The 25,317-nt window shown below is 42.2% G+C and overlaps 1 protein-coding gene across 19 annotated transcripts in view; it reads left to right on the plus strand.

Annotated features, from left to right (window-relative positions):
- EYA4 (EYA transcriptional coactivator and phosphatase 4) overlaps positions 1 to 25,317 on the plus strand; it is a 224,044-nt gene that overhangs the window by 29,533 nt on the left and 169,194 nt on the right. For 11 of the 19 annotated variants that reach the window (XM_053287739.1, XM_053287860.1, XM_053287848.1 and 8 more), the window contains exon 3: positions 19,303 to 19,413. The exons of 5 other annotated variants lie outside the window; for them this stretch is intronic. In XM_053287739.1, the coding sequence (XP_053143714.1) occupies positions 19,303 to 19,413 (111 nt within the window). Of the gene's footprint in view, positions 1 to 19,302; positions 19,414 to 23,240; positions 23,343 to 24,305; positions 24,404 to 25,317 lie in introns of those variants that run through there. 3 more of the 19 variants (XM_053287817.1, XM_053287856.1, XM_053287832.1) reach the window with 3 other exon arrangements.

A 25,317-nucleotide genomic window follows, 5' to 3' on the forward strand; every position in this document is an offset into this window, starting at 1 on the left:
TAATCTATGGAATTCTCTGCAACATGATATGGTGATGACCATGAGCCTGGATGGCTTTAAAAGGGGCTAAACAAATTCATGGAGGACAGACCTATCAATGGCGACTAGTCCAATGATTATAGGCCACCTCCAGCCTTAGAAGCAAGATGCCTCTGAATACCAGTTGCAGGGGAGCAACAGCAAGAGAGAGGGTATGCCCTCACCTCTTGCTTGTGGGCTTCGCAGAGGCATCTGGTGGGCCACTACGGGAAACAGGATGTTGGACTAGAGGGGTCTTGAGCTTGATCCAACAGGCCTGTTCATATGTTCTTATGGACTATGCTGTTGTATTCATCTCAAGCCCTTTGGGGTAACACTAAAATATATTTTTAAAAAATAATAGGAAAGTCAGTGACTAACTGCAAGAGGTGGGTTAGTGAGGATGGGAATCTGTATGTGCGGCTTATGTCCAGCTCTTTCTTAGCATTTTCTGGATGCTCAGCAGTGGCCCCTGACAGCTTACACGGAGAGGAGAAAAAGCAGGCTATCTGGGCTCATGCACAGGCCTTCTCTTACTTCTTTTGGAAGGGAAAACTGGGTATATTTGGCTATTATTTGATTAGTGTGTTTAAAAAAAAACTATGGTATTGCAAGTACTGAAACTAATTGTGCTATTGGGAACTGACATAATATATTGTATTTATAACAGTAATTAGTTATGTAACTGTTTAAAACTAATTAAAGCAAATATTTTGAGGAAAACTTTTCCAGATCCCAGACCTATGGAAGTATGTGATTGAATCACAGTTTCACAGCATGGCTGTATATCCTGGAGGCTAGAGCCTTCTTTATGTATTACTTTTTGAAAGGTTTCCAACATTCTTTCTACTGCCTAGAGACTAAATATGTATTTCATCCAATCTTAACATTAAATCTAAAGTATCCAAAATGATGACTAGTGAGTTCTAGTCTTCTGGAACACTTATTAAGAAAAGAGATTATACTCCTGTTGAGAGAGCTGCTTCTTTCCAGAATTCACAAGTTGCCAATGGGTTCAATATGTCTGACCAGCAAGCCCTTGTGAGTTTAATTTAACTAAATACTCATTGACAACAGTGGTCCTATCTAGTTAGCTTGCACAGTATAGCTTCACAGGATTGGCCTTGATCTCTTAATCAAAACACCATTTACACTGGCAAATGTAACCAATAGCAATATTTTTATATGCTATAACCCATCAGTTGTCAAACTTAAAACATTCCTTGTGCTAAGCTATTCTAAGTGTGGTAGGAACATAGGGAGCTGCCTTCGACTGTGTTTGAATTAATTTCTTAAAGTAATGTGGAAATTGTACACTCATCAGAGAATTGTGGAACAAAAGTGAGGCAACACCAGAGAATCTCAGGGAAGTGATGTAACATCTGAGAATCTACCACTCTGTTTTTTAATTTGCAGGTAAAATAATTGGCTAAATTAAGAAATAAATGTATAGGTAGGCAGATAGACGGCAGAAGATGGCTTCCTCCCCTCTGTGATTAGGAAAGAAAAAAGTGAACTTGGTTTTGCATTTCCACCAACTTTTGGAGCGTCAGAATGCTGATTCCTTTTCAAAAAGGCTCTGAAGATCCCCAAACAGTATCAGATAATTCTGGACTGAAATAGGCTTCTCTATTTTGGATCTGGATTCTCTTGGATACCCTCTGGAATGACCCATATCGGACTATTTATATCTCTTTGTGTTTTATTTTATTTTATTTCTAATTAATTAATTAATTTAATTAATTAATTAAACAAACTTCTATACTGCCCAAACTTTCATCTCTGTGTTGCCATTCTAATCCTTATAGATAGTGGTTAAAGTGTTGGACTAAGACTGGGGAGACCTGAGTCCAAATCCCCATTCAGCCATGAAACTCAGTTAATAGCAGTTGTTTGACTTGGTCTCTGTCTTCTACACAAATGGGCTATGTGCCTGCACAGAGACCTCGTCGGAACCTAACAAGCTAAGTTCTCTTGCTTTGGGCTGGAACCCCGCCCCCAGACACTAATGCGGCTGTGCCACTCCTCATCCCCTCAGTCTTTCTTCGTCCGCGCTTCAGTGAACATTGTGGAGTCTGCAGCTTGGCAATGAGTAGGATCAAGATATCCCCTTGTTTTTCCCCTCCCTGCTTCTTTAGTTAGTTAGGTTTTTTTCTTTCCTTGTTTCTTTAATTCTTTCACATAGTAGCATTTTTTTCTTTGGCATTTTGTTTCTTGCGGGTTTTCCCCTTCCTTGGAGCTCCGATCCCAGCTGGGATGGGCATGGTGGCCAGCCAGCCTTCGGCATTTATGCCGGGCACAATGAACTTTAAAAAATGTATCTGCTGCAGATCTAAGACCTTTCCCCCTGATGCTCCTACCAAGTGTCTCTTGTGCTTGGGGGAATCCCACATTGTCAAGACCTGTCTTCACTGCCAGAAGTTCACAAAGCAGGCTAATAGAAATAGAGCTTCTCACCTGCGTGCAGCCCTGTGGGATCTGTCTCTCCATTTCTCGGAAGCCCTGTTGTTGAAGCGGTCCGTAAAAATGGCTTCATCGGTACAATCAGAGCATGTGGTATCCACTCCTGTAGAGGCCGAAAACCTGACCCCAGTACCGATCTCGGCATCCTCTACTGCTCGGCCTTTGATGGCTTCGAGTGAGCCGGTGCGCTCGGAGGTCCTCCCTCAGCATCAGGCGTCTGTGGTACCAAAGTCCGAATACCTCGGGGTCAGTGCCGAAAATAAAAAGGAAGAAGCTTTATTGTCATTTGCCAGCAGCTCAACAGCTTACTCCTATACCCAAGAAGAAGAAATCGGAGGAAGTTCCTACGTCAGAGGCCCCTGTGGTCAAAAAGACTAAAGTGGCCTTGGATCATCCAGCACAGAAGTCGTTGGTGTCGACAAGACCTAGCTCACCTGTGGCTGTGGAGTCAGTCAACTTAGCCCACAATCAGGCTAGATCGGTTAGAGAACATTCAGTGGCGATGGATGAACCAGAGTGTGTTTTATCGGAAGAGAAAGCTTATTCTCCACCCAAGCCAGCAGAAGACTCATCGTAGCTGCCTAGACGCCTATCTCCCCCTGGAAGGCACCAAGAGGGTATCCCTATTAGGAACCGTGGTACCCGTTGGGACTCAAAAGAATGCTCCTCAACTTACAGAGGGGATTGGTCCTGGGACCGTCATGATCAATTGTATCAAGACCGATACTGGATGCAGGAATATCGCTCACCTTTAGTGGACGCTGAGCCTTATGGCAGGTGGCGCTGGGACTCTGGATCATGCGAATACAAAATACCAAGTACACTATCGGTCTTTGTTTCACGACCCATGGTCAGCTTACAAATCAATTACAGATGATAAAATACAGAAAATCTTGCAAAAGGTTAACAATTGCTAGAAAGTAATAAAATATCAATCACATACAGTACCAATCAGAAACTTAAATAGCAATTGCTATTAAAGTATGAATATAAGACTAAAAGTTCAGGGAGAACATACACATGAAATTAAATGCTGATGTAACCACATTACATTAGAGCAAAACTTCGCCACCTTATATGTAACAGGTGGAAACTGATCTGCCAGAAGATAAGAAACACAAACATTTTCTGAGCATCCTAGAAAAGGTGCCAGTCAGGGAGATATCAGGGATCATTTTAGCTCTCTGTAAAACGGGCAGTGGAGCAATACATGTTGAATCTCCCCATAGACACAAGGGCCTATTTTCCCTAGGTATTCTCTTTATTCTCCCCGCAAGCACAGCCGATGGGAACATATCGTAGCTTGCTCTAAAAAAAAAGCCGTCAGATAGCATGGGTTCTCTAAGGTATAAAATAAGTAGTGGGACCCCTATCAGCATACATAAACCCAACCTCCTCCTTGAGCATTCAGAGATCATAGAGAGCTCGTGATGATTTTCAGTATCCAGGATTCTCTGCTTCAAGGACAGTAGAGCTTGATTATGGCTCAGCAAAACCAGATAATCCATGAAAAATCCCAGTGAAAGAATTGTAGCATGAATTGCCATGAGGACTGAAAACCATCAGCCAAAATCCATCCTTGAGGAAAGAAGTTTATCCTAAACCAAAAGGCTAGGATCAGCATCCAAGCTCTGGCCTCAATTCTCAGAACACCCAGATCAACTCTCATCAGTCTGACTACTTGGACTATGCTCAATCCCGTTATGGGTCTCATTACTCGGAAGGTCCCATGTATGGGAAACCAGTAACAATGACGGGTTTGTATGAACCCTCCCCTCACACTCGGAAGGGAGGCTGCGTTCCCGCTCCCGTTCCCGCTGCGTTCCCGTTCCCTGAGGGAGCATAATTTATTTATTTTTATTTATTTTACATATTTTTATACCGCCCAAAATTTACGTCTCTGGGTGGTATACAACAAATGAGCATCGTGAACCGCCCCCTTTGGTTTTAGTGCTGCATCAGGCTATCGTGCCTGTCCAAATTTTGCAGGCAGAACATTCCGTGTCGTTACCGGAAAACCCAGGTAGCAAACCAGGCTCCCCTTTGAGTTCAACACCCGTGACACAACACCCTCTGGCTCCCCCTGAGCCTAAATATGGAAGCGATGCTAGCTCCCAAGACTCTGAAATCGTTTCCCTGGGCTCATCCCTGCTTGACATACAGTCTGACTCAAAGCCTGTCTCCCTATCAGAGGACCTCAAACTGTACTCCGCCTATGTGGCCCGAATGGCGTCAGCCTTGGGAGTGAGCCTCTGTAACCAGCAAAAGGGAGAACTGGACCCTTTGTTTATCCTTATCGACTGAGGCCAAGGTACCGGCTGCTCTGCTCCTGAATTCGGCATTGCTGAAGGTCATGTGAGCTCACTGGAAGAAGCCAACAATGCTTTCTCAGCCTAAGAGGCGTTTAGGGAACTTCTACAGGATGATACAGCCTTTTTGAAAAATTATCCCACCCCAAATTCGATGGTCATGGAGGCTTCCTTGCAAAGGACCAAGGGTCGCAGCCAGTCTGCACTGAGTGACAAGGAAGGCAGAAAATACGATTCCTTTGGGAGGAGGCTGTATTTGGCCTCAGCCCTCCACTAGACGGTGGCCTATTATCAGGCTTATAATGCCCGATATAACCACTTCTTGTGGGAGAAGGTGGGTCCTTTCCTGGATCTCCTCCCACAGGACAAGAGGGATCCGGCAAAAGCGTTTTTCTGCGAGGCCATTCAGCTGGCAAAACAGGAACTTTATTTGGCCTGACATTCGGTGGAATATGTGGCCAAGGTGATGGCCACATCAGTGGCGCTCAGATGACGACATGCTTGTCTGTGCTTGTCTGGACTTAACTATGAGGCCTGTGCTAGGGTCAAAGACCTGCCCTTTGAGGGCACTAGTCTCTTTTCAGAACAGACTGATTACACGCTACAGAAAGTTCAGAAGTTGAGGAGCACAGCACGTTCTATGTCGTATGCTTCACTGACTACCAAACCGCAGAAAACTGCCAGGTGGTCACCTTATCAGACACAGAGGGCCTCTTCCCAGCAACAGTAGCCTTTGGAGCAGTCCTTTGGCAACAAATTCCAACCAAGATACAAGTTGGGTTGCCAGCCCAGTAAGCCGGCCTTTCAGAAAAAGCACCCAAATGTCTCCCAGAAGAATCAATGACTCGGGGTGCTTCAGGACTCGCCTGGCTCCATTCTCAGCGACCTGGGACAAAGTGATTATAGACCAGTGGGTCCTCACAATTATACATTTGGGCTGTGTCCTGGAGTTTTGTGGGACACGGCTGTGTTCAGGATTGTGATGACTCCTTTCACCCCAGAGTTGGATCAAGAGGTTGCTGTTCTCCTGGAAAAGGATGTGATTGAGCCAGTCACCAACCCCAACAGCCCCGGGTTCTATTCCTGGTACTTTCTTGTGCCAAAGCCACATGGCAGTCAGTGCCCTATACTAGACCTCAGGGCCCTGAACAAACATTTGGTCTACAAAAGGTTCTGAATGCTGTCGGTACCATCCATTATGACCATCCTGGAAAAGAACATGTGGATAGTCTCCCTGGACCTAAAATATGCGTGGTTTCCTGTGGTTTCAGTTCGAGGGGGATCCCCTAGCAATTCAAGGCCTTGCAGTTCGGCCTCATGACTGCACCGAGGGTCTTTATGAAATGTCTGGCCCTGGTGGTGGTGTTTCTGTAGTAGCAAGGTTTGCAGGTGCTGCCATGTCTAGACGATTGGCTCATCTTGGCAAGCACTAGGTGTGTAGTCCTGGACACCCTCGAGATCATGATAGATAGCCTGCAGGAGCTGGATTTCCAAACCAACTTCAAAAAATCTCAGTTGGAACCCGCCTGTCGAATTCAGTTCTTTGGACTGATATTCAACACAACCTTGGAAAAAGTCTTCCTTTCGATGGGCTGCATAGTACTCTCGAGAGACTGATAGCCACTTTCCTAGCAGGTGGCCCATAGACTGTTTCATACAGCACCTGCAGGGTCACATGGCAGCGAGTATGTACGTGCTACCTCAAGCGCTTCTCTGAATGCATGTTATTCAGAGGTGGGTTTTAGACATGTTAGATCTCCTTCAGGATCCGGGCCATCTAGAATGCATGCCCCTTCGATGGGTACGGGCGATGGCGGAGTGGTGGACGGAGTTTCGGCACTTGATCGTTGGTACTCCCTTTCAGGCCCTTCGAGCCCGATGGGTGGTCACGGCAGATGCATCGGGGCTCAGTTGGGGGGCACACCTGGAAGGGCTTTGAGTGGACATAGGTCTCCCAAAGAGAGGACTCGACACATCAATTATCTGGAGCTGTGGGCCATTTTCAACACTCTTAAAGGCTTCCTGCTCCTGATTGGGGGTCATTCATTGATAATACAAACAGGCAATACAATGGCTAAAACCTATGTCAATCGACAAGGCAGCATGTCCTCAAGCAGCCGTCTGTTTCTGGCTCTGGACCTTTGGCATTGGCGTGTGGCACATACAGTATCGCCTCAGGCAGTTCATATTCAAGGTGCGCTGAATGGCCAAGCGGACCCTCTGAGCAGATTGACGGTGGTCTCCCATGAATGGGCTTTACAACAGCATGTTCTCAGGGACATATTTGTAAACTGGGGAGTCCCATCACTGAACCTACTTGCTTCCCAGGACAATGTGCAATGTGACCTCTATTACTCCAGGGGAGGGGAGGGTGAGGGCTCTTGGTGATGCCTTCATCCTATCCTTGACGAGCCCCCTTCTGTATGTGGTTCCCCCATTCCCCTCATTCCAAAGGTTCTGCAGAAACTGAGGGTGGATCGGGCCAGGGCAATTCTGATAGCCTTGTGGTGGCCCAGAAGGCCTTGGTTTCCGGTCCTGAGGTGCTTGGCGTGGAGTGGAAATGTCTGACAGCCCTGCCGGACCTGCTTCACCCAGATGTTCAGTCCCTCCTTCTGATGGCATGGAAGGTCTTGCCAACTTCCCATTGACACTTAAGGAAGTTCTGTTTGCTGCCACAAAGCAGTCCACATGGAATTTCTATGATCACAAGTGGACTCGTTTCTGTTCCTTCGCTGTACTGCATAACTTTGATACATTTAATCCATCTGTTCAAGATATATGTAATTATCTGTTGTCTCTTAAGGAATCTGGTTTAAAGCTATCATCCCTTAAGGTGTGTTTGGCTGACATTGTGGCACGTTCCCCTGCTGACCAGGCTTCATAGTTTAAAGATCTGGTGGTAAAAAGTTTTCTGAAAGGTTTGACTCATATGTTCCCAGATGATCCTGTCATGTCACTGACCTGGGACCTGTCAGGTGTATTGGCTGGCCTGCTACGGTCGCCATGAATTGATCCTCATCTTCTGACCTGGAAGGTCACCTTTTTGATGGCCAAGACCTCCACCAGAAGGGTCAGTGAGTTGAGGGCCCTGAGGGTTGACCAACCATACCTTCAGTTCTATAAGGACAAGGTCGTACTCAGGACAGATGTCCAGTTCCTGCCCAAAGTGGTGTTTGTTTCACTGGTTGCTGCCGCTCACTTTGCCCATATTTTTTTCAAATCCTTCATCATATATGGAAAGGTGGTTATACCGTTTGGACGTTCGAAGGGTGTTATCCTTCTACATTCAGAGGTCTGCTGACTGAGGGAAATCTCCTTCCTTGTTTGCTCTATATGATAGGCCGCGTAAAGGTCTACAGGTTTCGGCCCAGTCCATGTCTAGATGGATAGTTTCCACTATTGAACTTTCTTATCAATTGGTCCATAAGCAGTTGCCTGCTACAGTTAAGGTACACTCTGTTAGGTCTGTGGCCTTTGATTGTGCGGTCCCTTGGACACTATATGTCAGGCAGTTACTTGGACTTTGCCCCATTCATTTATTTGTCATTATGCAATTGATACCAGGGAATGGCATGATGCTGTGTTTGGCAAGAGTGTCCTGCAATCCATTTTCAGTTGATATACTTGTTTCTGAAATAAAAAATTTCTGGCAGATTATATTTGCTTCTGTTCTCACCCCCCCCCCGCCCCAATCCATGGTGCTAGCTTGTTATGCGCTCATTTGTGTAGAAGACAGAGACCATGTCGAAGAACAACATCTGTAACTTGGGTTCTTCTAGTGGTCTTCTACATGCCCTCCTATCCTCCCCACGGGGTTCATTGAAGCTGGACTCTGTGACTGAGGGGATGAGGAGTGGTGCAGCCGCATATAGCAGCTGGGGACGGGGTTCCCGCCAAAGCAGGAGAATTGAGTTTGTTAGATTCTGATGAGATCTCTGCACAGGCGCATAGCCCATATGTGTTGAAGTACAGATGACCACTACAAGAACGAAAGTTACAGGTGAGTAACTTATTGTTGTCTTCAGAAACAAACACTGTAACTGTGGACAGCTGAAGCAGGGCTTCTAGTGTGTCAGCAAGGGAGTGGGGCTTCAGAGTGTGCTCTCGGGATACTGTACATGAGCACAGCATCCCCACCAGTCTTCCCTCTAAGGTGTGCATGTACGCTCACACATTTTTTAATGTCCGCTCAGTTGGATCTAGAACGAACTGAGCGGACCTTAAAAAAAAATTTGATTTTTCCTACAAGAATCTGCCATTAGGATTTGTTACCTGCATCCATGTGCATAAAATGCATTTCACCTGTTGAATTAGCTTTTGAACCATTATGAAATCACAGATGTCTTTTCTTGTGAGTCTAAACCATGTAGTTGTCAGCCATTCAGACTGAAGCATCAGTGAAATCAAACTCATGACCTAATTCATTAGCATTGAAAACATTCTCATAATCTTACGACAGAAGAGTCTATTTCCAGATTGCTATATGTCCTTAGAATGGAAGCCCCAATGCATATTTTCAGCCTATGGTTACATATAGTATGATTTATATGGGGACAGCATATAGATGTCTGCAGGGAACAAACTTCAAATCCTAGAATTGGTTTTCTTTCAAGTATTAGAAGTACACACATTGTAACACATTTTTAGCCGTAAATGGCAGAGTGACTGACTGGAGATTACCAGGGAACAAGACTAATTTTCTAAGACTAAGTTTTCCAAGAACAGGAAAACTTCCTCAGTACAATGTCTCTGAAAACAGACTGGAAAGATGTTTCTAGTGTTTCTTTCAATTCTCTGTTCTATAATGTTGAGAAGCAAGCCAAAAGATGTTAAATTAGATTACCACAGGTGCTTCTCCTGCTGCCCCACCCCAGTCAGACTTCTGGTAGCACAGAATTTTAATAGCGTTGGTTGCAAGAGCGTTCTCATCTCTGTTCGAACCCCTTTAAATAATTTAATAAGTGTGAGTGATTAAGACATTAAGAATTAAAGCAGCTTCAGACCCAACCCTTGATAATGAATCATTGTCCAGGTTTCCAGCTGAATCTGGAAAAGTGTTGGCCCTGTGCAATTTTCTCTAAATTTTAGAACTCATTAGAACCTTCAAAATTGTTTTTAAAACATTGTTAAAAGTGTTATGGGGTTATAAACATTGGTAAGCTTTCAACTAATTGTATTTAGAGCAAAATTTGAGCTTCTGATTCTTGGAACAAATATGTATTGCCACCTGATTGTTGTGAATTAAAATTGTTTAGTGTGTAATACTTTAGACTGAATTTACTAGGTATCGAATACATTATACTTTTTATGCTCCAAATTTATTTATTTATTTAATACATTTCTATACCGCCTCAAACTCAAGTTCTCTGGGCAGTTTACAAAACAATAAAAACAGCCAATCAAAGAATGTTCACTCTATTGGTAGAACAAGGGAGTATTAAAAAAGTTCATTTTGCTGACCAGCAGAACTACTTTTTGAAGTGTCTCTCAATTCTGTATCTGAGGTATTTTGGTTTGCTTTATAGTTTGACAGAATTCTAAATAAAACCTATAATAAACAACTTCAGTTTAAGAGCTAAGGTGCTTACAAATTAACTTACCTCTTAGAAATAATGGAAATTGTAATTTAAGGTGATTGCCTTAACTTCCTCACTAGTATACTTGTTCTTACATATTGTGTTCACTTGCAATTTAGCGTCCATGTGCCTGTGCTTTTTCATTGTCTTTCCCCACCAATTCTGAATCACTGCTTACTGAGCAACAATACTGGGCAAAATATATTTATTTCTCATATTTAGTTTATCTAACTACCCTGCCCCTCCCAACACACACACACACACACACACACACACACACACACACACACACACACAATTTATTTTTTAGAAATTTTTGAACTGTTTAGATTCTTTGCTGTTTTCATTACAAACATTCATTTCTTCTGTTCACTTTCACCCCACTACCTTGCAGATGGGAGGGGGGTGTAGTTGGCACATGGGAGCTGACAGTTGGTACTGGCCAAAGACAATCAAAATGAATAGAAGAAATTGAATGCATATACAGATATTTATTTATTTTATTGTTAGATTTTTATACCACTTTTCATTAAAAAAAATAAAAATCCCAAGGCAGTTTATAAAACATTTAAAACAATATAAAACAGTTACACAATAAAATGTTAAATTGGAATATTAAAAAAATTCTAATTTAAAAACATATACAACCATGAAATACAGAGCAGCAGCAACAAAAACACGCATATAAAAAAGCCTGGGTAAAAAGCCAAGATTTCGCTTGCTTTCTAAAAATTGTGATGTAGACTGAGGAGTGGATGACCACCAGAAAGGCATTCCAGCATCTGGGGGCAATAACTGAGAAGCTTCCAAAATGGCCGGGTCCAGCAATAACTCCAAGTTGTACACCTGCTCTTTAAAGGAGAGTGCAACCCCATTCAGAACTGGTTGAATCCCCTCATCCCGATTGGCTCTCCTGCATCCAACCCATCACTGTCTCCAGCCCTTGACTGAATGGATGCTGACATCCACTGCCTCGCTAGGATCCAGTGAAAGGAGAGATGAAGTTGTCATCTGCATACTGACAACTCAGTGCCAGTCCCCGGATGACCTCTCCCAGCAGTCTCATGTATGGAGGACAAAAACCAAACACTGTGGGGACCCTACAGGCGAATGGCTAAGGAGCTGAACAGTGCCCCCCCCCCCAAGCACCACCTTCTGGAACCTCCCCCTGAGAAAGGAAAGAAGTCACTCCAAAGCAGTACCTCCAGTCATTATACTCAAGAGGTGGTCCAGAAGGATTCCATGATCGATGGTATCAAATGCCACTGAGAGGTCCAGCAGAACCAACAGGGATGCACCCCGCTGTCAAGCTCCCGGCGTAGGTCATCCATTAGAGCAGGCCTGATCAACTTCACGCCCCCACCCCACCAGCAACCAAGGCAGTTTCAGTCCCATATCCAGGATGGAAGCCAGATTGAAAGGGGTCTAGATAATCTCCATCATCCAAGACCCTCTGCAGCCAGGATGCCAACACACCCTCTATCAACTTGCCCCAAAAGGGAAGGTTAGAAACAGGTCTATAGTTGTGCAGGTTGGAGAAATAAAGGGAAGGCTTTTTAATCGCCTCCTTGAGGCATGGTTGTATCTTGTCTTCCCTTAATGAAGAATTGATAATCACCTCCAACCATCTTACAACCCTCCCCAGCAGATTTTATTAGCCATGAAGGGCAAGGTTCAAGAGCCCATGATGCTGCCTGTACACTGCTCAGGATCTTGTCCACATGTTTAGGCTGCACTAACTGAAAATAATCCAGTAGGACCAGATGGTACCTGGGGCATGTATGCCGGAAGTGCCAAAAACTCTGGAGTTCAAATCAGCATGGATACAAGCGACTTTATCTGCAAAAGGGATGTGCAAATCGATTCATCTACCTGTTTTGGGCAATTTGTGGACAAAACAAATTGGCCCTGTGTTAGCTGGCCAGATTTGGGTACAAAACAAATCGCTCAGATTTTGGACCTGAAAGATTTGTAGATTCAGATCTCAATTTTGTGACGATCTCTCTTGCTGTGCCCATTTTGTGTCAGGATTTTGTGTCACCCTCACAAGCTTCAGATTGGTGACTTACAGTGTGCAATGATGTGCTGGCAATTTCCCCCTGGTTCCAGATTGGCTCATTTCCATTCAAATCTTGTGTTGCCATGGGTCACTGACCCAGCATTGGCTAGGGGAAGGGTCAAGGGTGGGGTGAGTTCAAAGGAGGGACTTCCAAATGTACTTGAGGCAGTCAGCCACCATTCTGCCTTATGGGAGGAGAGAGAACCAGAGGAGCTTTGCCTTGCCTTGCCTGCCTGCTGCCTGGAGTGCATTCTCTTCTTTTTGTTCCTGCTTTCCTTATTGAGGAAAAGAGAGGTTAACTTTTTTCCACCTGTTCTGCTGCTGAGAGAATAACCACCTTGCCTGCTGTCTGCGTGAATTGATTTGGGTACAAAATGATTTGTACCTGAATCTACCTGTTTTGGAAGATTTGAGGACAAAACAAATCGGGGGGTGATTTGATTTGAGGACAAATCAAATTTAAAACAATTGATTTCTGCACATCCCCAATCTGCAAAGTGACATGCAAACTGATCACAATGGACTGTAGATGGTTCCTCCCCATTACTTGGGGGAATGTGTGGGAGCAATGCCTTTGCTATAAAAAACTGAGCAGATGCAATGGAAGCAGAGAAAAAACGTTTCTTTACCGCCATGGAGCAGTCTCTAAAGTGGGCTCTAGTCTTTGTTCGGTTGGATTAATCATGACTGTTCCTCCAGCCTCATTCCAGCCATCTGAATTCTTTCATTGTCTTAAGTTCATAGAAAAACCAAGGAGCAGAATGGTCTCCACCAAGCTGGATAGGGCATTTAGGAGTGACCATGTAAATAGCCTGGGTCCTCTCCATATTCCAGAGATTCACCAGGGCCTTGACAGTCACCAGCTCTGGGCACTGGAAACTCCCCGAGGGCTGACTGGAAACTGAGTGGATGCATATGCCTCCAGGGGCAGACCATTCTAATTGGTCCACCACTCCTGCAGAGGGTAGACAGAGCAGTCAAACTAAGCCCCAACAGATGATGATCTCAAACTCTCCCACCTCATTTTATTTCCTGGTTAGCAAAAACCAGATCCAGAGTATGGTCTTCCACGTGGGTAGGGCCCGATACCAGTTTAGATAGGCCCATGTTGGCTGTGAAATCCTGAGCTGGTCCTACAAGGAGGTGTCGAAAGCAGCTGATGCTCGTTTTCCGCCGCTACAGTTTGTTAGTATGGTCCGCTACTGCCAGCATGAATATGGATTTCAGTAACTAGCTATGTTTATACCTTGTCTAAAAAGGCCTCTGCCACTCTTCAGTCTCTATAGTTAGCCTGAGAGACGGGGAAGAAAGTAATTGTACTCCACCTGTAAAACTTATTCTCCTATATTGAGCACTGTAGACCTATTCTGTTAAGTATCTTTCCAGTATGATTCAATCAAGTTTGTGTTGATTTGGGAAAGTTGGGAATAACTATGGGATCATGTTAGTTATCTGGTTTTGCGGGGGGTGGGTATTAAATCATTTTATGCTGTCATGAATAGTCCTTTCTGAGCAAGAGGGATGGGGAAATTCATGACTTTATTTTTTTAATAAGCGAAATCCCCAAAGAGATGATAGTTGTAATCAGGAGGATGAATATTACTGGTGGCTGTCTTAAATTAGGAAATGTATACCTTATTTTTAAGGTTATGAAATGTAGAATGCTACCCTTGTAATTTTTAGAAAGTACATAAGTTGTTAACGTGAATCTTGCTACTGAAGTGAATTTCTGTTGTAGGATTGGAGAAAAGAGGAATTTAGGTATCAGTTACTCTTGAGATGTTGTGTTCCAAAGATAAATTGAAACTTTTCATATATCTTACTGCATTATTAGTCCAAAATAGTTTCTTTATGCATACCAGTTTATACTTTGTTTTTTGGTTATATATTGAATATGAACTTATATTTGAAGAGTTTGCAACCTTCAGGTGTTCACAAAGTATTATGATGAATATTATTAATTTATTTTATTTATATACCACTTAAATCACCAGTGTCCTTCAAGCAGTTCACAAATAGCCTTACACCTTTGCTAAAGCTGGAATATTTTAAGATGGTTAGCAGAATTTCTATTCCAGTTGGGTTAAAGCAAAACAAAAAACAAAAAAACAAAAAAAAACACACAAAAAAACCAAGACTGTTTACCAGGAAGTTGTATTGGCAGTTTGTTTTGGAATGAGGGTACATGCTTGTTTAGAAAATGAAAGTGATCCTTTAACACTGATTTCAGTGCGGTGCAGTTTGAGAGGGAGAACTCAGTTAGTTCTGCACACAGACTATAAATTATATTCGGGAATTCAACTTTCAGGTGACAAAAGAAACAGTATTTAGATCTTAAGGTAGGCTATGTTTTATTTTTTTATGACAGTAACTGTTCTACACTTTTAGAACACTTGTTTTAAAAAGAATAAGAATCTAATATTTCAAAGCTTCTCTTAGCCTGTTTTCCAAAGAGAAGAAGGCATATGAGATCACTATATTCGTGTTTCCTAATGACTTATGTTCACAGTCCATACAAACCAAACTTATTGTACATAGGAGGTAGGGATGTACACAAATCAAATTCTGTGATTCGATTTGAGGTCAAATACATTGAAAACAGCTGGCTTTGAGTCCTGCTCTGCTTGGAAAACAGGCCTCAAAATGGCACATTTTTCTGGGGAGAGTTGGTCTACCATTTGGGGTTGGCAAGTAGACCAGAGTTCTGTGTCTGCCCAGACTTAACAGTCTAGCCAGTAAATCAGTCCTCTGAGGTGGGCAGATGTGCTAAGTCCAGAGCGGAGGGTTGGTCTGCCCGCCGACTCCAATTGGTGGACCAACTCTCCTGAGGGAAAAGCACCATTTTGATGCCCATTTTTCCAGCAAAACAAGCCTCAAAATGCTGTTAGAATCACCCGAATTGATTTGGGTTGAACTGAGGATGATTCACTTCAACCCCGAATTGGGCCCTCTCTTTTGAGGGTGATTTGATTCAAGGTTGAATTTGCTAATTCAGCCTGTCCATAATCCCTGATTCAACCTGAATGGATTCAACCTTGAATCAGATTGTACACCCCTAATAGGAGGGAGTTCTTGGGAAGGGAGTTTTGTTGGTTTACTGACAGAAGTTTTAAAATTTCAATCTGCCATCTTGAAACAAGATAGTTGTCACTCATTATTAGCACTACCCCTTTAAAATTATGTGTCTCCAGTCCCATACAAACTAAAATCACAGAACATTGATGGGAGTCAAGGGTACAGTGTTCTCTCTAATTTTTTTTCATCTGTGTGCGGAATAAATTTTGTTCTGAGAGGCAGTATCAGGGCAGTGTGTGTGCACATGCATTCAGAGTGGGGCCTTCCTGATTCAACCTGAGCAGGATCTAAAATTAACTGAGTGGACCTCAAAAAAACCTGTGAGTGCGCACACGTGCACATGCCTTAGAGGGAATAGTGCAAGGGTATATCTTGACGGTGGTATTTCTGTTGTGATCCACCATCCTGAAACAAGATGTTGGCCATTCAAGTGATCAGCACCGCCCCTTTGGAACGGATGTGTTTGTATTCCAATACAAATCCAGCTTCAGTGTTGAAAGAAGTGAAAAGCAGATACAATTAATTATGCCTAGAATTACTTACTGTATATAGTTTAGGGAGGTTACATATGCATTATTTGTATAATTCGTAGATTAACTTTCTACTTATCCAAGTGCTCAGAGCATAAGGAGAGTGTTGGAGTGTATACTTTCATGACAGGGTAAGGTAATCAAATGGAATCTTTCAAAACTGAAGTTGAATAAGGCTCATAGAGTCAGAGAGCATGTTTGCGTGTCAATAACTGTTCCCGTCAACCTGTAAATTCAAGGGTGCTTATGGGAAAGGACTTTCCTGCCCTTTCATCCCAATTGCTTACGCTTGTGCCCCAAAATCTCCCAGGAGTAGATTTTTGGGGGTGCATGGGGCTGCAGTGAAAAGGGAGTGGGAAAGTCCTTATGTCAGCATTGGTTTGTTCATGATCTTGCTTTGCCAGTGCCAGTGGAACTTGAGACCTCTCATCTGTATTTATATATTTTGAAAAAGGGTTCCCCGTGGTATCTTCTTGGGAACAAAAAAACAAAAATGGACATGAAAACATTCATTTGTTGAATGTGCAAACTTTAGAATAACCCAGCGTCTAAGAATGAAGCAATGGATAGCATTTCGTAAAACTAGCTGCTATAATGTTATAGAATAACATTATTATAATATGATAATGTTATAAGAATGTTAATCAGGCTCAGAAAAACACCTTAACATAAGCCACATCTGAATTCTTAGCTATCACTTAATTCCACATTGTTGGCTAACCACTAGCATAAGAAAACTTCTACTGGTGGTAGAGAGTGACTTCTTACATGTTTCTAATACATTAAACTTCTGAAGTAAAGTTAGCATTGTGGCTTACTAACTGGTTCCTGTGTTGTAGAATTCTTTGTGTAAGGCCAGCTGAACACTGTCAAATGCTGTCAAACATTTCAGCAAGTCAACATCTTATGACTCTTCTTCATCCTTTCTAAGGCTCTTTCATTACGTTATTGTAGGAAAATTTGTCTTGTGTATGCAGTAATGTATGATAGAGTAATGTACAAGTATCTGTTTTGCCACCACATCTAGTAAAATGCACATTTGCAGCTATCATTTGGCTAGTGTCCATTTGATGAACATGAGGGTTCTCTCCCCCGCTCCCAGTTCCCCTGTGGTTTATTCTGTAACTGGCTGGATCTCGCCAGATGTGAGTATTTGCACTTGCGTATTACAATATGTATTGCAATGTGTATTATTCTTGTAGTGCCCTAACAAGATGTCATAAATAAGGGCATTACATAGCTCCTTCTACATGTCAAGAGAGATAGGGTTCATCTCTGTGTCCCTGTCCCTTTTGCTAGATGTGGTTTTGAGGTAATTGTTCAGTGTTCGTGCCCAGATACAACAATAAAATGAGAAGTAAAACGGAAACAGCTGATCACTGTGGACCAGTGTTCCCTCTAAGGTATGCGTATGTGCACACACTCACATGGCTTTTTATGTCCACTCAGTTAATTTTAGATCCCACTCGGGTTGAATCAGGAAGGCTCCACTCTGAATGCATATGCACACACACTGCCTTGATACTGCCGCCCAGAACAAAACTCATTCCGCACACAGATGAAAAAAATTAGAGAGAACACTGCTGTGGACCATGAAGTAGTATGGATAGGATCATAGGAAGCTGCCATATACTGAATCAAACCATTGGTCCATCTAGCTCAGCATTGTCTACACAGACTGGCAACGGCTTCTCCAAAGTTGCAGGCAGGAATCTCTCTCAGCCCTATCTTGGAGATGCCAGGGAGGGAAATTGGAACCTTCTGCTCTTCCCAGAGCAGCTCTTACAGTGCTCACAGTTCTAGTCGCCTATTCATATGCAAGCAGGGTGGACCCTGCTTAGCTAAGGGGACAAGTCATGCTTGCTGCCACAAGACCAGCTCTCCTCCCATAAAGGTACAGAAGGAGGTACAAGTCTCTGAAAAAGTGCAAGAAAACCTCAAAACATACTGGTGGGAATGTAGTGATGTGATTCCTTTTGTTATTTTGAGCAAAAAAGCAGTGACTGGGTGACACTACAGGGAGCATTTCTGGAAGTGCCTTTTATGTAGAAAGGGAGAGAGTTTCTTGGCTGAACTTCTTTTGGATGAAATTTGAGTCAAATAAACCTATATCCGGAAGATTTCTGTAGGATCTCCAGAGTATGTATTATTTAATGTGTCTGTTTTCATGATTTTATTTCGTTTGCTAATAAACATCAAGTATTGAAATGGGCCCTGAAGGTTTATTTGACACCGTTTTAAGACTGTTTCTAATATTTTTTGTATAATAACACAGCCAAACCTAAATGCAGCAGCAGGCAAATGTGTGACATTGTGTAAGTATTAGTATGGTGCTATATATCTGAAGGTTTTGCTTTGTAGCTTATAGATATTTAGTACTGAGCATGCTGGTACACTAAGGCAGCAATTATTTGTGTATGCAAAGTTAGGGAGTAAAGTTCTCTAATGCTTAGTTTACTCTTGCATCTGTGTATATTTAAGCTAAAGTCAGTGAAAATTATCGGTTGTTGAGATGGTCCATGTGATGGTATCACAGTTCTAAGTTTATGTGGGAATATACACGTTTTAAGCTACTCATGCTTGAATGCCCCACACTGCATCATAACTTAGCAGTTTAGGGGCAAACTAATGACATTTAAAGCAGTATTCGTTCTGATGAGCTTAGTTTTTGTTTAATCAATTTCAACTGGATCAGCCTTCCCCATGGGTTGGGACCATAGAAGGGTACTTTAGCCTTACTTTACTATGGGTCCCACTTAATCTGCCTGTTGTTCATCCTAGAAAAAAAGTTCCCATTAGTACCTAATCTGGTTGCTGTTGACTAAAGAAAAACTAAGCCTGTCAGGACTAATAACCCTTTGAATGTTACATGTAGTTTAACCCATGGAGAGAAGGAACTTACCCATGTTTAAAGAACTGAGTTTTTAAGATTATAAATGCAGCCTTTTTCTTGGGAAGTAATGGGTGATTTCACTTGAGATATTTCTGATCCTCATTCAGGCATCTATAAAATGGCTGTTAACATTCTGTGGTATGTATGAAACCATGTGGCAGATGGTACATATGAAACAATGTGACGGTACCAAACCATGTGGCAGATGTTTGCAAAATGACCTCTGACAAGGCTATATAGTGTTATATGTAACCATAGTTTGCCGAATCAGCAAATTAAAGCTGGTTCTTGTCCTTCAAACCAATTTTGCTTGGAGTGCAAGTGTCAATTGTAGTTTACCAGTTTGGATGGAACAGCAAATTTTTGTTTCCTGAAATAGGAAGTACTTAACTTGAAGTATACAAGGAGAGACTGGGTACGGAGGATGAAACAAATGAACACAACTCTAAATTTTGATCCTCTTGAGTTTGGAGGAGGACAGTGTAGAAAGGTAGGCTGGCTAGACATTTATTCTCTGTATTCTGCTTTCCTTTCTGCAACTCTCTTCCAATTTTAGGCATTGGGCAAGAATACTGTTGAAGTGCACCTTAAATAAAGGATACTTACAAATCCATCAATTCATAAAACATTATTTGACATATGGAACAAATTGGCAGCATGTTTAATGATAGTTGAACTAATTCATTTCATCTACCCAAATGAAACTACTTTTGGTTTTATAAATAAAGTTGAGTTATTATTCAGATGGCTAATAACTGAAATTTCACAAGTCTCCTGGTAAGTTACTAGCTGCTAGCAACTTTGGTAAGACTGGTAATTATCTTATAGAGTTACCTACAGCCTGAATTGGCAACCAGTTGTATCACCAGTAAGTGATTGCTACTCAGCCTGTAACAGTGTTTGCTGCCTACAAGGAAGAGCAACAATGGTGGAATCTAAAGTTACAGCTCCATCAAGGGCTTGTGTTGACAAGCAGTCATACAACAAAGCTTGAATAGTTTAACAAGGTAGTAGAACTCCACTGTGAATTTAAACCTCTCCACCTACATTTTTACAACCTTAACCCAGGAAAAAAGCAGTAGTGTGAGATTGTGAAAAATCATAGAGAAAATGCAAAATACACAATTTAAAAGAAGAGCTCAACTCCCTTTTTGTTATGGATGCTGTAAAGGCACAGTGATATGGGAAATCCTGCAATTATAGCATTGGCTGTGGTTGTCAAGTGCTATATAATATCACCACTCGACTATTTTAGATAGCATCAGATTTATTGGAAAATGGGACATTAATGTTTTTTGTTAGTATTCCTGAAGATGACACACATGTAAGGCTGGCTCCAGCTTCATATATACTGTATTATACCTATATCTCCTTTGGCTATGAGACTTTTGCCTTGCCCTGGTAGAACATACTGCTTCCATGCTTCCTTCCTTAATTCTTTATCAAACCTAGTAAATTCCAGACTTATTTTCCCCTCTTGATTCCTGTTAAAGTATTCAAAGTATCTTTCATTTGAAACTTCAATTTAATGTTAAATATGTCAGGCAGTAGAGGTAATTCAGAAAATAAAAGCATGAGTCAAAGCATTGCTCTATTGGTTATGTCTCTTGGTTATCTCTAACTCTATTCATTATCTCAGATTACAACGTGTAATCTGAGAGAAAGGTTTGCTTAATAAAGTTTTTTAAAATATTAAAACTACTATACTCTTTTTTTCTTTTGCAAGGGATCTTTTGAGTTCTGATCAGTCCTAAAGGCAAAGATGGTTCATACTTATATTTTCAGAGGAAGTTTCTCCTTTACTACTTTATCCCAGAATGCCTTTGTGTAACTTGATACCTTAACACATGGCAAAGTACGATCTAATTAAGTTTGGAACCATCCATTAACATCTCAAGTCTGAAACAATCAGCATACAAAGACTTAAAACTAACACTCAGAAGTGAAAGGTTTTGCACAACTCAGAAGTTTGTAGACAGCAGTGTGAACGTAATTTGGCCATAGTGAAAGGTGGTGTTCTACTGACCTTGTACATTTAAAAATATGACACTGCTACATTTGTACTGTTATTTGGATATTTCCATAGTAGGAGATCCATTTCCTATTGAGCTGGTAAAATGTTTGAATCTGTGTGGTTCTGCACCTTTTTATATTTGGGACAAAACCCCAGGCAAATCTGTGTCATCATCAGCTTTATTTAAAAGATGGCACAAATGGTGACATCTGGGAACCAATTCACTATTTAATTAAATTAGCCTGTAATAAAATCTGCCATAATGAGATTAAAATTAATTATTAACCAGGAGCTGACATAGGCACAGAGCATCATAAATAATAAATGAATGCTGTGTCTGCTGTTTCTAATTGAGGACCTACTTCATTGCAGTAATGCTTTTTATTGGGTTTTCTACAATTCCATAATCTATGTTCTTTATGCTGTGATCAAAAATGGCATTTTTGGGAAACAAATTACAATCCCCTTGTGGGTTATAGTTAGTATGTGTGAATATTTACTTGAATGAACTATTTGGCTTTATTTTGGAACAAATATTGAAGTTATATCTGCAAGCATAAGACTTGTAATTTCTGCAAACCTGCTTGGATGCGTAACTGTGCAGGATTGTATCCAGAGTCATATACTGGGGCATCTGAATGGATCCAGGGAATTGGCATGTAGACAAATCCAGGAGGGGATTCTTCTGTGCACAACTATATATTTTCAATTTGCCCACCACTGTAAAAAGAAAATACTTTGAATTTTGAAAAACTTTCTATTTCCAAAAGTGTGCTAGATAGTTTGTAACTTAGGTCAACATTTCCTAACCTAATTGATATGCATGTTGAAAGTTACAACTTCTTTTAAAATTATAGCCGCTGTATAATTTACCTTGGCCATATTCAGACATAACAAATAACTGGAGTTAAATGTGGCTGAGGTTTTAACTCCATTACGCCCGAAAGCACAAATCTGTGGTTTTGTGCTGAAAGCAATCTCCAGTTTGCCTTGCCAAACTCCAATTTGAACCTTTTGGTTATCTCTAAGGTTTGCTGCCGAGACCTGTGGCACTGCTGTAACCGCGGGTTTACAGTTTTCAAACCGCAGTCATAGAGATGGTGTCACAGACCTGCTTGAGGATGTGGCTGCTCCATGCTTTTGGTGCTTCTCGCTGGCAGCCTCTTTGAAAACTAGCCCCACCCCTCCTGTCAGCTATGGAGTTGCCAGGCTACGGGATGCTGCCACACCCCACACTGGACTGGTCAGCCTATCAATCTGCACAGTCATCCTGATTTCCACTCTGTCCCTTGTTTTCTCACCACCTCGCAAATGGTAGGGTGACAGGGCACAGGATGACAGGATGGGTATGAAGTGCTTTGCTCCCTGAGAAGAGAGCAACAGTCATGTGAAAAAGGCTGATTACATGCTAGGGATCTTTTAGGAAGGGGATTGAAAATAAAACGGCTAATATTATAATGCCCTTATACAAAACTATGGTGCGGCCACATTTGATGTACAGCATACTTTTTTGATCGCCATACCTAAGGAAGGACACTGTAGAACTGGAAAAGGTGCAGAAGAGGGCAACCAAGATGACAAGAGCACCTAGAGCACCTTCTTTATGAGGCAAGGCTACATCTGGGGCTTTTTAGTTTGAAAAAATATCACTGTGGGTAGACATAATAGTCTATACAATCATGCATGGTGTGGAGAAAGTGGATAGAGAGAAAATCTTCTCCTTCTCACAACTCTAGAACCAGGGGTCATCCCATGAAATTGATTGCCAAGAAATCTAGGACCAACAAACGGAAGTACTTTTTCACACAACGCATTATCAACTTGTGGAATTATCTGCCACAAGATGTGTTGATGGCCAAGAACCTGGATGGCTTTAAGAGGGGTTTGGATAACTTCATGGAGGAGAGGTCTATCAATGGCTACTAATCTGAGGGCTATAGGCCTCCTCCAGACCTGAATACCAGTTGCAGGGGAGTAACAGCAGGAGAGAGGGTATGCCCTCAGCTCATATCTGTGGGCTTCTCAGCAGTATCTAGTTGGTCACTGTGTGAAACAGGATCCTGGACTAGATGGGCATTGGGCCTGACCCAGCTGGGCTTTTTTGTGTTGTGCTGCTCAGATCTAAAAGGCTTAAATTAGGGCTTATCAAACTGGAGCTCCCAGATGTTGGACTGCAATTTCCAACATTCCCAGCCACAGTGGCTGAAGGGGATGATGGGAGTTTTTCTTGGGTAAAGTTCTTGCCATAGGAGAGTACCCTTCGGTTGAACATTTGCAGCAGTTTCTGAACCATAGAAGCAGTTTGACAACGGAAGCAGGGGGAGTTTTCCCTATAGGGCATCTTCAAGCTGAACAGCCATCTGATGAGAATGCTCTAGTTCTGGATTTCCTGCATGGATCAAAAGGTTTGACAACAGGGTCGCCTCCAATTTTGTTTTTGTTTCTGTTACTAGTTTTATGTGCCTTATGAGTTGAACCTGGAATACAGGAACGTGATGTGTTCCTGGATATGTGTAAGAAGCAAATTATTTAGTGGAGAAGTGTGACTGAACTGGTTCTGACCAGTTAGACTGTAGAATTCAAGGTTAAGATCTGTGGTAAAGACAGAATAAGAAGAAATGATGTTCTGCTGTATATATTATCTTCTGCTTGGTTATAGTGAAAATATTCACTAACTGCTATTGGCAGGCAATAACATGTTTTGAAGTAGAATTCATTTTTTGTCTGGATATTATTTATATGTATGTATGTCTGTTTACTTAACACATTTGTATACCACCCAAAACACAATTCTCTGTATGGTTTACAACAAAACAAATAAAAACAGATAAAAAGATTAAAAAACTAAAACAATTAAAACTTAAAAATGTTAAAACTTTTAAAAACACAATTAAAGCAATCTAATTAAAAGCCTGGGTGAACAAATGTGTCTTGACTTCCTTTTTAAAAGTTTTAAGAGATGGGGAGACTCTTATTTCAGCAGGCAGCATGTTCCAAAGCCTCAGGGCAGCAATGGAGAAGGCCCGTCCCTGAGTAGCAACCAGACGAGCCGGTGGCAACTGAAGATGAACCTCTCCAGCAGGGGCGTAACTACCATTAGGCAGGGGGAGGCAGTCGTCTCGGGGCCCCACTGCCTTGAGGGCCCCCCCAGAGACACCTCACATGACTCCCCATTGCCCCCTGCCCAGCCCCAAGACCCTTCAGCCACTTGCCCTGTTTGCCCTCTCTCCTGCTCGTCGTCCTGGTCGGCAATCAAAGCAGCAGGCAAGCTGCTTTTCTCCCCGCCTCTCAGCTGATCGGCGGGTGGGCAGGGCTTCCAGGGAGGCCTCCGTGTAGGCCTCAGTGAAGCCTGAATTCGATTAGGCTGGCAAGCCCCAGGAAGAAGGCTGGCACAGTCAGAGTGGCCACTACAGCTCTCTGCAGCAGACCCTCTTCTGCCCAGGCCAGACAGCTCAGCCTTTGCCAGGTAGAATATGAATTCCTTTTTGTGGTTACACTCCCCCTACCCCCTATATAGGGATCTGCTTGCCATAGGGCTTTGATGGGGGGGGGGAGACTGAGAAGTCTCTGAATATTTAATTTAAAACTGATTGGAAAATTTGCTGGCTTAAAAAAAAACCCTCTAAAAAGTCCTATAAGTGGCTTGTTTCATGGCAGAAAATTGCAAAAACTTCTGGAACAAATTTATGTATTAATTAATTAATTCATTCATTCATTCATTCATAAATACACTTATGTTCAAGTTGTTTTGCAACCCAGGTCTGAGTGAGAACTGAGACATGAGTGAGAACTGTGATGCATGTGTTGTGCTTTTATATTTTTTCCCCTTAGGGTAAATCTGGCCAACATGTGAATGCAGCACCTCCATTCCAGAGGAGATGTGTGTTAAAGGGCTTTAAAAACCTCTTGTGAAAAACTTCCTGGAATCAAACTTTACTGAATTGGTTCAGAATTCTGAGAAAACAAACATAGGCTCACCCTGCATGGTTGAAAGTCTCCTTTGCTAATCTGCAGCAAGGGGCCCATTTTAATAATTAGTGTTTCTAGTGTCTTCTCATTTGCTCAATTTTGTACATCTGTTTTTTGTATGTTTTGAATGAGGACAGAAGTGTGAGAATAAAAGTCCCCTGCTAACTGGGCAAAGAGGCACCTTTTTCTCTTTGTAAACCGCCCTGAGCCATTTTTGGAAGGGCGGCATAGAAATCGAATTACTATTACTATTACTATTACTATTACTATTATTATTATTATTATTATTATTATTATTATTATTATTAAAAAATTTCTCGGTGGGGGGGCCCATTTAAGAATCTTGTCTCAGGGCCCACTCCAACCTAGTTACGCCCCTGCTCTCCAGATGATCTCAATGGGCAGTGTGGT

This window comes from Hemicordylus capensis, chromosome 1 (genome assembly GCF_027244095.1).
Source record: "Hemicordylus capensis ecotype Gifberg chromosome 1, rHemCap1.1.pri, whole genome shotgun sequence".
Lineage (NCBI taxonomy): Eukaryota > Metazoa > Chordata > Lepidosauria > Squamata > Cordylidae > Hemicordylus > Hemicordylus capensis.